The sequence below is a fragment of the Protopterus annectens genome, chromosome 5.part1, assembly GCF_019279795.1.
Source record: "Protopterus annectens isolate FY-2018-M chromosome 5.part1, PAN1.0, whole genome shotgun sequence".
NCBI classification, from domain to species: Eukaryota; Metazoa; Chordata; order Ceratodontiformes; family Protopteridae; genus Protopterus; species Protopterus annectens.
In genome coordinates this window covers 708124871-708139192 of record NC_056736.1, presented here as the reverse complement: position 1 = coordinate 708139192, position 14322 = coordinate 708124871, and the positions used below count along the sequence as shown (strand labels likewise).

General features: G+C 36.6%; 1 protein-coding gene across 1 annotated transcript in view; it reads right to left on the bottom strand.

The window, feature by feature from the left end:
• The window catches only part of FREM2 (FRAS1 related extracellular matrix 2), a 1424491-nt gene that overhangs the window by 564272 nt on the left and 845897 nt on the right, over positions 1-14322 (bottom strand). Inside the window, exon 5 of the mRNA XM_044073334.1 lies at positions 4461-4586. Within this exon, the coding sequence (XP_043929269.1) occupies positions 4461-4586 (126 nt within the window). The remainder of the gene's footprint in view (positions 1-4460; positions 4587-14322) is intronic.

Sequence of the window (14322 nt, the reverse complement as noted above, 5' to 3'; positions counted from 1 at the left end):
AGATTCCTATGATTCAGTTCACAGATCTAAAAGAACAGTCTCTGATTCAGGTGTACACAGATCTAAGGGAACAATTTCAGATTCCCATGATTCAGTTCCCAGATCTAAAGGAACAATCTCTGATTCAGGTGTACACAGATCTAAGGGAACAATTTCTGATTCCCATGATTCATTTCACAGATCTAAGGAAAAATCTCTGATTTATTTGTTCTCAGATCTAAGAGAATAATCAATGATTCTTCTATTCACAGATCTATAGGAACAATCTCATCATCCTCTGCAGAAGAAAGTTTCTTACATGGGCAGTTTAGGCGATGTCATTTGATGATGTACATATTTGATGATATATTTACTACTTTTGTAAAATTACTAGTAAATAAACTTTGATGATATATTATATTACTATTGTCTACAATGTACAGAGCTTTTCTCCCCGGACCTCCACTGAAAATGGGTTTCTGACCCAATCGGACTTTCCCAGTCACCAAATGTCAGTCAATCAATCAATCAATCAATCAATGTGCAAGCTCCCTACCTCTGTACAATTTCTTTCTCTGTTCACAGATCTAATGGAACAGTCTTCGATTGTTTCTGTTTACAGATCAATGCAATCTCTGATTCATTCACCTGCCTTCAGAGATCAAAGGCAACAATCACTGATTCCTCTGTTGAAAGAACAATCTCTGATTCTCCTGGACTTTTTTCACAGATCAAATGGAACAGTGTCTGATTCTACCATCTGTTTTCATTGACCAGAGGAAACAATCAATGATTCTTCTGCTCAGAGACTGGTGTGAACAATCACTGTTTCCTCTGCCTCTGCTCACAGAGCAAAATAATCAACATCTGAGTCAATGCTCACAATCAAGGGGGACAATTTCAAATTAATGTGACTCTGTTTACAGGGCAAAAAATCTATCTCTGATTCTTTGTTTTACAGATCAAAGGGAGCAGTTTCTGATTTTTCCACCTCTCTTCCCAGATCGAACAGCATGTCTCATTCATAGAAGTAAGGTAACAATATTTAGTTCTCATGATTCCGTTCATATGTCAAGAGAGCAATTTCTGACTTTTCTACCTTTGTTCACAGATTGCACTTGGATTATTTTTCTGGAATGCCTAGAATAGACTTTTCAAAATTCTTTAGAAGACAGGGTTTGGATCATGGAAAACTGGTGGACTAATGAGCAGAGTGGTGTGAAGCATGCACCTGAGGAAAAAAACGTTGTAGAGGCCTGTGACAAAAGGACAGGCATGAAGAAGTCCTTGGTCTGCTGACCACATGGCTCTGTGGAAGGAAAGTCTGAAGCCAATGCCAGGTAATACCTCCTACATCCATAGAGTCACTAGATTTAGTTTGCTGGTATGCAGGTTCTGCATCTGTTTCTATCATAACTTCTCAACATTTCTGACAACATTAGTGAGGCGTTACTGATTCTTGCACAGAACTGTGCACTGCCTCTGTTGAGGCTTCTCCTTTTCTTGACAGTTGCATTTACCCATGAGTATATCAGAATGGTCTGTGCCCAGGACCGGTAAATGTTCTGTTGTATCTGTGATCTCGTTCTCTTCTTAGCCTGAAACTGACAAATGTGCAATCGTGTATACTATCGCTCTGTCTCTGTCTTTGTCTCTCTCTCTCTCTGCTTAAATCAAACTTTCTTAGTACAGCACACTTCTCCCTACTTCTGAGCCACCTTCTCACCTATCAAATTGCATGTGCACATTTCAGTTGATCACTCCCATCAAATTCCAAATGATCCATCATCTCATCCCCAAAGTGGCAGTTTGTGGAACACCTGCAGAAGTAACTCAATAGGTACTATGACAGTAAACTCAGCTGATGCACACTTATAGTTTTTGGATTGTCACTGAAAATCTAGCTTTCTCTGATAATCAGTTCCTGGTTAACTCATTACATCCGAGGGATGCATCCAGGTGCATCTGCAGTTAACTCCTACTGATACCTCTAGGTATCAAATATTGCTTGTTCATATTTGCATCAATAATTCCATAACCATGCTATATACAAAGTTTTAAGGCAGTTAATCATAAAGCTTACACAATGGCAAACTCAATTAAATTAATATTTGACCTCTGCCTAGTGCAGGTAAATAGATATTTACTGTTGTTTTCATGATATTGATTTATATAGATGTAGTTTTTACATTTTTCTAAATAACTCAACCTCCAAGTAACACAGACAGAACTCCTCAGCCTAATAAGAAAGCTCTCAGCTAGCTGAATAAAATGTTGCTTAGGTGGTTCTTGAAATATTGTAAGTTGTTTACAAAATACTACAAATGTAATAGTTATTGTGTTTACTGTGACTTAAAAAAATCAGTTTAAGACCTAGAACCTAAAAAAATACTATCAGTACAAAAATAGTTTGTGATGAAGAGTTTGCCATTTATACTTCTTTCACATCCTCTATGGTTACAGAGACATGAACATTTGTTTGAAATGTTAGGACATAATTTGATTTTGTCAAAAGGTTTAGGCTTTGCCCATTGGATGTTACAGTGCAAACTTCCAGAGCATCCTTGGAGTGAATGAGTTAAACAATGCTAACAATGCTAAAGTTTGTATTTCTGCCCTTATTTCTCATTAGCTATGCAGGTGTAGGGTTCTCCACTTTCTTAAGTCCATTGTTCACATTTAGCAATGCCACTAACATCCCCACAGATAGCATGTGTCTCACAATTATATTATTAAACTTTTCTCACAATAACTTAGACTCCTTTCTACAATCACCCAACAATTTTTGAACTATGTTTGAATCATATGTTTGAGTTTCTTGCCTTGTGTTACTTTTATGAGTTATGTACTGTATGTTTAGCTCCTATTGGGCTAAGGTTCTTTACGTACTCGGCTTTAATACATAACTACAATCGCCTAACATTAAATTAAAAAGTAGAACAAAATGTACACTGAATATGAAGAAATAGACACATTTAATCAACAACTTTGTTTTTACATTTCTCATTTTAAATAGTTGGGGATAAAGCTTGTCTCATTTCTCCATTTGAGTGATTTTTGTTTTCATAATTTTTTATTTTACATGCTGAATGACGTAATGTTTTTAACAATCAAATAAAGACAACTACTTAATCTTAAAGTTAAAGAACACCAATGTATTCTTTTTTGTCAATAAATATTATGAAATTGTGTCACATAAAGGCTCCATCTATTTATCAGTTGCTCTCTGTAAAAAAAAAATAGTACTTCCACTGACCCTTTTTCCTTTTAAGTTTGTCCCATGCGTTCTAAGTCTGAAATGTTTTCTTTCTATTAGATAATAGTGCAGTCCTGTACTTTGTAACCATAATGGAGGAATGTCAGTATCTCCTCCCCTCATAGACTGTTATATATATATATTTGAAGACGTCACACACCTTCGTTCTTGCCTCTTATTAGCATTAGCCTTATTTGTCGTATGTTCTTATATAGGTAAACATCTCTAGCACGTCTAGTTCCATCCACATTAGTTCAGAGTAAAATTCATAAATTCTCCATTTGGAAGAATACATAACAGCTTCATAGGGGAGTAGCCAAGACTTTTGGAACTGTACTCCAATTTCCAGAATGTCTCCCCCACCCTCCCAAGTGTATCACCTTTCCTTTACCCCACTCACTGCATATGGATAGCATGCTTTCTCATTACTGAAAAAGTCCTGAAATAACAGGCTTGAGCAAAATTTAAAAACAAATTCCTTTAGAAAAAAGAAGCTAGCAATAAAACATATAAACTTGATAAAACAAAGCCTTGGCAAAACTGTCATTTTTTAATTTAATTTCTAACCTATCATATTGTACAAAACAGACATATTATTCTTAAAAAGTATATGTTATTGCACACATAGTGCATGAGTGCTAATGTTCTTGCATTAGCACAGTGATACATGTGTAGTAAAAGTGACATGGCTGTGTTTTGCCAAAAAAGTCACATTCCAAAATATGCACTAAGAAACATTATATCATAATGCATGATTAATTTCAACAAAATGAGAAGAATAAAGTAATCACTAGAGAGTAGGAAATCCTATCTCATCTTGTGTTATGTAGTCTTCAAACTTCGAAACGTAAGTTCTCCGAAAACTGAAAACATCGAAAAACAGAACTCCGAATAGCAATGGTCGGCCATCATCACACCCGTAGAACAACGTAACAACACAGAAACACTTCACAGTATTACTAATGTGGGGGGCTGTGCCCCCACACCCCCCTACTTAAATATACCAACTCTGAGATCGCACCACAGTGGAGACAAACATCAGGATACAGAAGGGCCAACTATGACTATTCGGAGTTCCGATCTTCGCAATTTTGCATTTTTGAACTTCTTACACTTTGGTGCATTCAGTTCGACATTGTGGTATTCGACATTCTCAGTGTTCGACTTTATGATATAAACCCTATATATATATCTATGACAGATTCAGTAATACTGTTGATAATACCTTGTTGGGTATAACAGATGACCATCAGCTCTTGGCTCACGTCTCCTTGTCTTTGAACTGGGATAAGAAGTTCTCCAATATCTTCTTCAATGGTGTACTTGGACTGAGGTATGTAGACAGTGGATTCTATAAAGAAAAAACATAATTTTATTATAATGCTTAACGATGACTTGCAGTCAGACAGTAGAATGAACACACATGGGTGGGATAACTTACATTTACATTTCTAAATGACAGGACAGTTGTTTCTGGCTACTGGATTTTTGAACAGTGACTATACTGGAAAAATACATGCATAACTGAATTATCATTCTACACAACCATTTTTAAAGGAGGTGAAGCAGAGGTCTACGACTGTGCTTCACAAAATGAATCTATGGAAGTAATAAGGAGGCAGATATACTGAAACTGTTATGAGGCAATTATAGTCTGTAACCTGTCTGAGCATATGCATAACACAGGTCTGTGCATTATATGACAATGTAAACACTACTGACTTTACACTGTTACATTAGTCACCAAAACATAGTCAGTGTTTGTTACAAAAAAAAAATCACTGTTTAACTTGCAGAATATCTGATCTCATATTTGTATTCAATTATTTTGCAGCAATTATTTCACCAAGACTTCTGAATCTAAGCTGCTCCATTCTTTTTTTTTTGGGGGGGGGGGCACTTTGGTTTCTTCCCACCATGCTAAAACTGTGCTGGTTGATTGGCTAATGAAAATTGGCTGTATACATTGCATTTACCTTTACCCTTGCATACAAGTTGTTATTGAAAAATCACCTGAGATAAAAAAATCCTCCCATATCAGCATCATCATCATCCCCCTTTTATTACATTTTACATGCAATTGGGGTGTTAAGTCAACTGTCCCCATTTGTCTCTAATCAGAGTTAGTCCTACATTCTTTGACATTCATGCTTCTGATAAGACCAAATTATATTATCTTGATTCATAAAGCCTTGTATCATACCCCAGCATTTTGGTTCAAGTTGCAGGAACATCTGGCAGAATACAGCTGTAATCATAGCTCTCAAATGTCCAGATTTTCAAAGAATAAGAAGATTTTTGCCTGATATTTTCGGTCTGTTCCTCTTTTTTTCTAGCAAATAAGTGAGGACTTGAATTCACTAAATGACAGACAGTTGAGTTTCAGACTTCATATCCTTCACAAAATGCATGATAACACAAAACTTTTTATTCTAGCAACTTTTTAAGTTTATATAAGCAATACTTAAAATTTGTTCCTATTTTTGGGCGTTTGTCCCCCATTATTTTTCATTTGTCTAGATTTTTGTGCTAAGATGTTGAGAGGTATGGCTGGAATGTAAAAAACTGCAAACAAGTTTAAGCTACTATATGAAACTTCCTAAATTTTGAGCATATCTTGAAAAGTGACAAATCAAATCCTAAGCCTAATCTAATCCTACTTTGAAGCCTGTTGCCCAGGCCTGCTTCCCCTTAAATGCTATCCTTGGTTTCAAATCTCTCAGAGCTTTAAATGTTCTGTTAATTAGCCTTCCAGCAATTACAAAACTATTCCTTGGTTCCCTAAGCAATGAAACTAAAGCAACCAATTAAGTGGGCTAGTCCATGTGCCCTTTTTACACATGAAACATGTTACAAGAGTAAGTCTAATTTATTTATTTATTTAACTGCATTTGTTTACTGGAATGATCCACTAGGCCATAGTGAGCCCATTTTCAGTGGAGGCCTGGGGAGAAAAGCTCCACACTAAAATACACAATACATACACTATACAATATACAATAAATTTCGTACAACAGATCAACATGAATAGTACATGCAATACATATGTCACAGTTGATAGATTAAGCATGGTGAAAATCTGAGTAAAATGATAGATTATACTGTTGAGGATAAAGTGTTTTACACAACTGGACTATCACAAGTTAGGATATAACAAGTTAGGATAATTAATTCTGTCTGTCTGTCTATTGATCTATCTAATCAGTTTTGCATAGCCATTCAACCACTATTAGTCAGCCATGCAGCAGGTTTTTGCTGTCATGCAAACTCCTCATAGAAAATGATCAGAAGTCAGGACTGAACCTCAGATCCTGCAGCAGTGAGGAGGCACAGATGTTATCATTATACCATTATACCACCATAACACCCTATTTAACATCCCACATCTAAATCACATAACTTCATCCCGACAACCATCTGATACCCTCACACAGTTTCTACTCTTTCACCATCTTACTGTCACTACAATATAGTTCTACAGTTCATAGATATAAAATAGTTGCATTGTTCTTAAGTTACATATAAGGATAATAAAATTACATTACAGTACGTAGAACTCCAAATGTCTTAGCTCATACAGATTATAACAACAATTAAACCATGATTAAAAATTTTTCATGACTATAATCTCTATGCAGCTAGCATCACTTGCTCCGAAGTCGATAGTGACCTCTCCTTTGACAACCATGTTGCCAAAGTGGTCAGAAAGACTTTCTACCTTACCCATCTCATCATGAAGGGATTCTCATCCAGATCAAAGGAGGTCATTGTACCTCTGTATTCCTCCCTTGTCAGGCCCATGATTGAATATAATGCTCCATTTGGGATGTATCTCACCCGGCACATGCAACAACTGGAAAGACCCCAGAAGTACCTCACCAAGAGGATCATAGGTCTAAAACATGTGCCTTATCCAGCTAGATTAAAGAAACTCCAGCTCTATTCAGTGGCATACCGCCTGCTCAGAGGTGATTTGTGCCTGACATACAGGGCCATGTCCAACCAGGAATTGATGGACATGCTCCATCTCAAAAAATCCAAATCCACCAGAACCACACGAGCTAAAGATTTCAACCTCTGCACAAATATGAATAGGACATGCTGGAGGGATAGATTCATAACACAGAGGTTACCCATACTCTGGAACAAAATTCCAGTTCACGTGAGACAGAGCCCTTCATTGGCACTGTTCAAGAAAAATCTCGATGCATGGATGGGAGATCACAAGTTTACCCCGGGAGTGACCTCAGTGTCACTACTAGACAGAGGTATAGTTTACTAAATAATGGGGTTCCACATGTGTCACTACTAGAGAGGCGCAACTATATAGTATGGGGTGGCGTAAAGCCACATCACTGTTGGCTAGGCTTATAAATGCCCCCGGGCAGATAGCCTAGTACACTACTATGAAACTATGAAACTATTAATGCAGTTTTACAGGTGGTAACAGAACAATTGAGGATATCATAAGAACTTTAATGGGTTTACAAGATGGCAGGAGAACAGGTAGGAAACTGTTAGTTTCAGTTAATGGCATGGAAAAAAAGCATCTGAAAGAGTGGGTTGGCAAGATTTATTTATCTTGTTGGAAAGGCTGGGATGTAAGGACTCCACATTACTAATCAAAAGTCTATATCACAGGTCAGAAACACAGGTCAAAGTGGTAAAAGAGCTTCTGGAAAGTCTGAGCCTGTCGAAAGATACCATTCAGAGATGTCTAGTCTCACCACTACTCTTTGCATTATACTTGAAACCTTTAGCCATAACAATGAGATAGTTAGAAATAAGAGGCTATGAGTGGGGGGATATTACCTTGAAATTGGCCATATTAGCAGATGATATTATTTTAACATTAACCAATCAAGAGGAAAACTTTGGAAATATGTTTGATTTAGTGAAATAAAACAAAACCAATTTAAATAAATGTATCTGATCAGAGGGAAGTTAAGGTAAGATGCTCAAAATGTGGAAAGATGGGTGCATTCAATACTAGGAATAAGGTTAATGTAAAATTACAAGGCATCTATGCAAAATACATATAATACAGTATTAGCTAAAATACAAAGCCTTTTACAGAGATGGAAACAACTTAATTTGGACATTAATCAGTGGGTTTGGGTGTTCCATTGGCATGTGGTACCCTAGGTTTAATATCTGGGGAAGGTCTTTTGGACCCCACTATGAGAGAGAGTGATAAAGAAAATTAAAAATTGCAGGGCAGATCTTTTTTTTTGGGGGGAGGGGGGTACATGAAGTTTAGAGTGAAATGGGTGACAGTAATATTGCCAAAAGGATTAGGGGGATTGGGAGGTCTCTGACATAATAAAGTATTGAAAAAGAATAGTCTGCAGATCCACCAATAAGTGCCACACGTCCTGAATGGTAAAAGCAGATTTATTGTAACAAAGAGAACTAATCACAGACTTGCTACAATACAAACTCCGTAAAATCAAAATACATACTATGAGATATTGTTATGCGCTTTCACCCATAACATCTGGCTTCATCAAAACTAGACGCCAAGTACAAGAAAATAGTTTAAGAACCTTTTTTGCCGCCAAAAATTCAAACTTCTTAAAGAAACAGTTGCGCTCAAATTTTTAGTAGCGCTGAGTTTCAAATACATATCATCCTACAGTTTCAAAGTATTAAACAAATCATATCTGATAATCAACAATAACTGAACTCCACATGGGAGTGTAAAAGACTTATTTTAAAACCTTTTAAAAAATTATTATATGCGTGTTTAAAAATGTACATATTTAAAAATGTGAAGTTTCCTGTAACTTCACAGTGAAAAACATATATACCCCTCAATACTGAATAAAAATATTGAAAATGGTAATAAAAGATGTAAAATGAGTGTGTCATATTAATATTTACTAAATAAATTCATAGTATAATACTTTAAATACAATAAAAACAAAAATAAATAAAATAAATACGATCACTAACTATGATTAACCTACATAACTACAATACATATACAGCCCTATGAAAATTTTTGTTAAAAATTGTTAAAATATATAAGCATGTATAAATGTAACTAAAGTACCCTAATAAACTAGTAAAACTAACGCCATAATGATATATATGTGATATATGTAATACATGAGTATATGTAATCTCATCGTATTAATAATAGAGATTTAACTAATATAAATTCATATTAATAATAGAGGTTTAACTGATATAAATTCATTGAGACCAGGTGGAGTGGTGGCATCTAAAAATATTTGCTACCACACTTCTTTATAACTTAATAAACTTTTAAAATCGCCACCCATAGGGTCAATATAAATACTGTCTAATATAATGAATTTAAACTGATGTTCATCACCTTATATTTCAATGTGCCTATATAATGCGTTAGTTTTATCTTTCGTTCTAATACTGTAGGTGTGATCGTAAATTCTCTTCTTAAGACTTCTCTCAGTCTTTCCTACATAGAAACTAGGACAAATCTCACATTTAGCCAAATAAATCATCATCTTTGTGTTACAATTACCATTCTTGGATCTTATGAGGGATCTATGTCCATTTTCCAATAATATTTTGCTCTCGTCTGACATGTATTTGCACTGATTACAAAATCCACATTTCCTACTTCTCTTGTTGGGACCTTTAAAATCTTTCTTTAATTCATTATATCTTTGTTCAACATATAATTTAATATTATTTCCCATTTTATATATACAGTTGGGTTTGTTACCCAATATTTTAACTAAGTTAACATTACCTGCAATAACATGCCAGGATTTATACATCATCTTTTTAATATTGTCTACACCCAAGTTGTATTGTATAACACAAGATCTTTGAAAAGGTGGTATTAATGTTTTTACATTAATGTATCCATTATTAGGTTGACTGACTGAACCATGTTTTCCTATTGCCAAGCCTGCTCCTAATAAAGGTTTATATTTCACATTCCACTCCTGAATAATATATCAAACTGTTTCATCCATCATTTTCCTAGGATATCCTCTCTGTTGGAATAAATTAGTAATAAACTCCATTTCATCTTTCATGTTTTCATAATTCGATAACATACGTGCAGCTCAGATACATTGTCCTTTAAATACATTATGTTTTACTTTATGAGGGTGACAACTAGTGTATTCTAAATAGTTGTTTGAAAAAGTACTTTTCCTATATATTTTAGATTGAAGGTCACCCTCCACATGGTAAGCATATGTATCTAGACAGGGTACCCCTATGTTGCTGTGGGTATGTGTGAATTTCAAATATTCACTACTTGTATTTAGAAAATTAATGAACTTTTGTAACATGTCATAATCTGCTTCCCATAAAATGTATATATCATCCAGAAATCTGGAATAATATTTAACATGTTAAAATATTTACTGGGAAATAATTGGGTATCCTCCCAATGGAGCATAACCAGGTTAGCATATATGGGGGAACAAGCTGCCCCCATAGCCACCCCCCCTAGTTTGTTTAAAGTACTCTCCTTCAAAATATATGAAGTTATTGTCCAAAACAATAGACATCATTTCTACTAATAAACAAATTTCATCCCATTCAAAGTTGGTATATTTAATCATGCTGTTATTGAAGGCTTCCAGGCCTTCATGTTTAGGGATGCACGAAAATAAATCAATAACATCTATGGTGACAAAAATGATGTTGTTGTTCCATGCATTAGTTGGATAATTGTTAAGGAATACCCAAGAATCTTTCACCATATGATTTATGACACTATACATAAATTTTAATTTGGTGTCTATGTATCTGCCTAGGGGAAATGTTTTAGAATTACTCCCGGACACTATTGGTCTGAATGGTGGGTCAGTGAGGTCCTTATGAACTTTAGGTATTCCAATTAAGGTGGCTACTTTGGGAAATTTCACTTTAAGAAACTCATATCCTTCTTGTGAAGTTCTTCCATCAATAAGATATTCCTCTAAATATGAGTCAGTTCTCTGATACGCAATATTAAGCTCATTTATCGATATTGTTTCATAATTTTCTGAAAGATATAAGATATCATAAATCTTTTTAGTATATTGAATACTGTCATAAAGGACAACTCCACCCCCTTTATCAGGTTTCATCACTCTGATATTATGATCATTTTTTATTTCATTAAGTATTCTCTCTTCCTCATGGGTCAAGTTACTAATGTTTGTGATCCGTCTTAAATTATTACTTTCCTGATATATTTCCCTTAATATAATTTTCTCATACATTTCTACCATGGGATGACTTGGTGGAATGAAGGAGCTGGCTTTTTTTAAATTGTTCCACAGTGTTAAACCTAGTTTGGGTAATAAAAGTATCAGCTTGTGGCTGATTTTTAAAAAATACTGCTAAATTAATTTTCCTTATGAATTTCTTAAAGTCAATAATCAAGTCAGTCATACTAAATTTAGGATTTGGTATATATTTCATACCCTTGGCTAATAAATCAAAATGCGCACGACATACTGTGGCATTAGAATAATTATATATATTGAAATTGTTAAAGGTATTAATGTTCCCTGTAATTACTATTCCATCATCAGTTCCATTTTCCATATTCTTTTTCAGTGTTTGATCTTTACTTACATAATAAAGTATCTAAAGGCCAACATCAAGACCCCAAGCAAGGGCTTATGTAGCTATACAGGAGGATACGTTTCAAGAAAGACATGAATGGATGGAGAGGGAAATGGGACGTATTACAGGCCATCTAGGGGGACTGCACCAAAAATGGAGCAGCCAGTAATAGACACAGTCATGAATGGATGGAGAGGGAAATGGGATGTATTACAGGCCATCTAGGGGGACTGCACCAAAAACGGAGCAGCCAGTAATAGACACAGTCATGAACGAATGGAGAGGGAAATGGGACGTATTACAGGCCATCTAGGGGGACTGCACCAAAAATGGAGCAGCCAGTAATAGACACAGTCATGAATGGATGGAGAGGGAAATGGGACGTATTACAGGCCATCTAGGGGGACTGCACCAAAAACGGAGCAGCCAGTAATAGACACAGTCATGAATGGATGGAGAGGGAAATGGGATGTATTACAGGCCATCTAGGGGGACTGCACCAAAAACGGAGCAGCCAGTAATAGACACAGTCATGAATGGATGGAGAGGGAAATGGGATGTATTACAGGCCATCTAGGGGGACTGCACCAAAAACGGAGCAGCCAGTAATAGACACAGTCATGAATGGATGGAGAGGGAAATGGGATGTATTACAGGCCATCTAGGGGGACTGCACCAAAACGGAGCAGCCAGTAATAGACACAGTCATGAATGGATGGAGAGGGAAATGGGATGTATTACAGGCCATCTAGGGGGACTGCACCAAAAACGGAGCAGCCAGTAATAGACACAGTCATGAATGAATGGAGAGGGAAATGGGATGTATTACAGGCCATCTAGGGGGACTGCACCAAAAACGGAGCAGCCAGTAATAGACACAGTCATGAATGAATGGAGAGGGAAATGGGACGGATTACAGGCTATCTAGGGGGACTGCACCAAAAATGGAGCAGCCAGTAATAGACACAGTCATGAACGAATGGAGAGGGAAATGGGACGTATTACAGGCTATCTAGGGGGGCTGCACCAAAAATGGAGCAGCCAGTAATAGACACAGTCATGAATGAATGGAGAGGGAAATGGGATGGATTACAGGCTATCTAGGGGGACTGCACCAAAAACGGAGCAGCCAGTAATAGACACAGTCATGAATGAATGGAGAGGGAAATGGGATGGATTACAGGCCATCTAGGGGGACTGCACCAAAAATGGAGCAGCCAGTAATAGACACAGTCATGAACGAATGGAGAGGGAAATGGGACGGATTACAGGCCATCTAGGGGGACTGCACCAAAAATGGAGCAGCCAGTAATAGACACAGTCATGAAGAATGGAGAGGGAAATGGGACGTATTACAGGCCATCTAGGGGGACTGCACCAAAAACGGAGCAGCCAGTAATAGACACAGTCATGAACGAATGGAGAGGGAAATGGGATGTATTACAGGCCATCTAGGGGGACTGCACCAAAAACGGAGCAGCCAGTAATAGACACAGTCATGAATGAATGGAGAGGGAAATGGGATGTATTACAGGCCATCTAGGGGGACTGCACCAAAAATGGAGCAGCCAGTAATAGACACAGTCATGAATGAATGGAGAGGGAAATGGGACGGATTACAGGCCATCTAGGGGGACTGCACCAAAAATGGAGCAGCCAGTAATAGACACAGTAAGCAAAGCAAGTCTTTTCAAAGAGAAAGTTTGAGGGAGTGGCAACCGGACATATTACCAATGGGGGGATGGTGTCAATAAATGATCATAGGAGTGGCACTCTGGCATAGAAGTGGAGAGGACTAGAAACTGTGGTTAAATGTTGGTAGCAGGTCAGTGCAAGGAGAGAGAACCAAGCAGTGGGTAGCGTTACTAATAGAGTACAGTGTATCCACAGGAGTTGCCTGTAATATCAGGTTATAAAAAGAGAAGTAAATAAGACAAAATGCTTTAGAAAAAAGGATGGAGAATGAGAATGAAATAATCGGTAATCGAGATTAGAAAAAAAGAAGTAGTTGAGAGGGGGGTGTAGTCTCAAAACTGTATAAGTTGGTACAGAATGAAAGGCAAGAAAATTTCAGGGTGATGAAGCAGGAATGAAGGTGGAAACTAGGGAAGAATGTACAGAAGAAAATTGGCTAATACCAAGTGAAGGCCTTACGATTAGGAACTTTTTGTATATTTGCTGTATGTGTTTGCACATATATTTTTATAAGACTGTAAGTACACAAGAGATGTTCCCTCAAGCATATGATATATTTGAGATGCAGCAAGAGAGACAGAGGAATGTGTGAAAAATTAGGAAAGTACTGGAAAGCTATGCAGAAACTGTTGCAAACAGTTGGCAATGAGGGAATGGTAGTAAAAGAGTAAAAAACAATATTCCTCAGATTCTGGGAGATCAAAGACATTAGTGAACAAAAGAAGAAATGAATCTGAATAATTTTCTTAATACCAAAGAAGACTGTAACCAAAAGATAGCAAAGTTCAGGTGGCCTCACAATTAGGAACTTGGAGGAATTAGTGGATCAG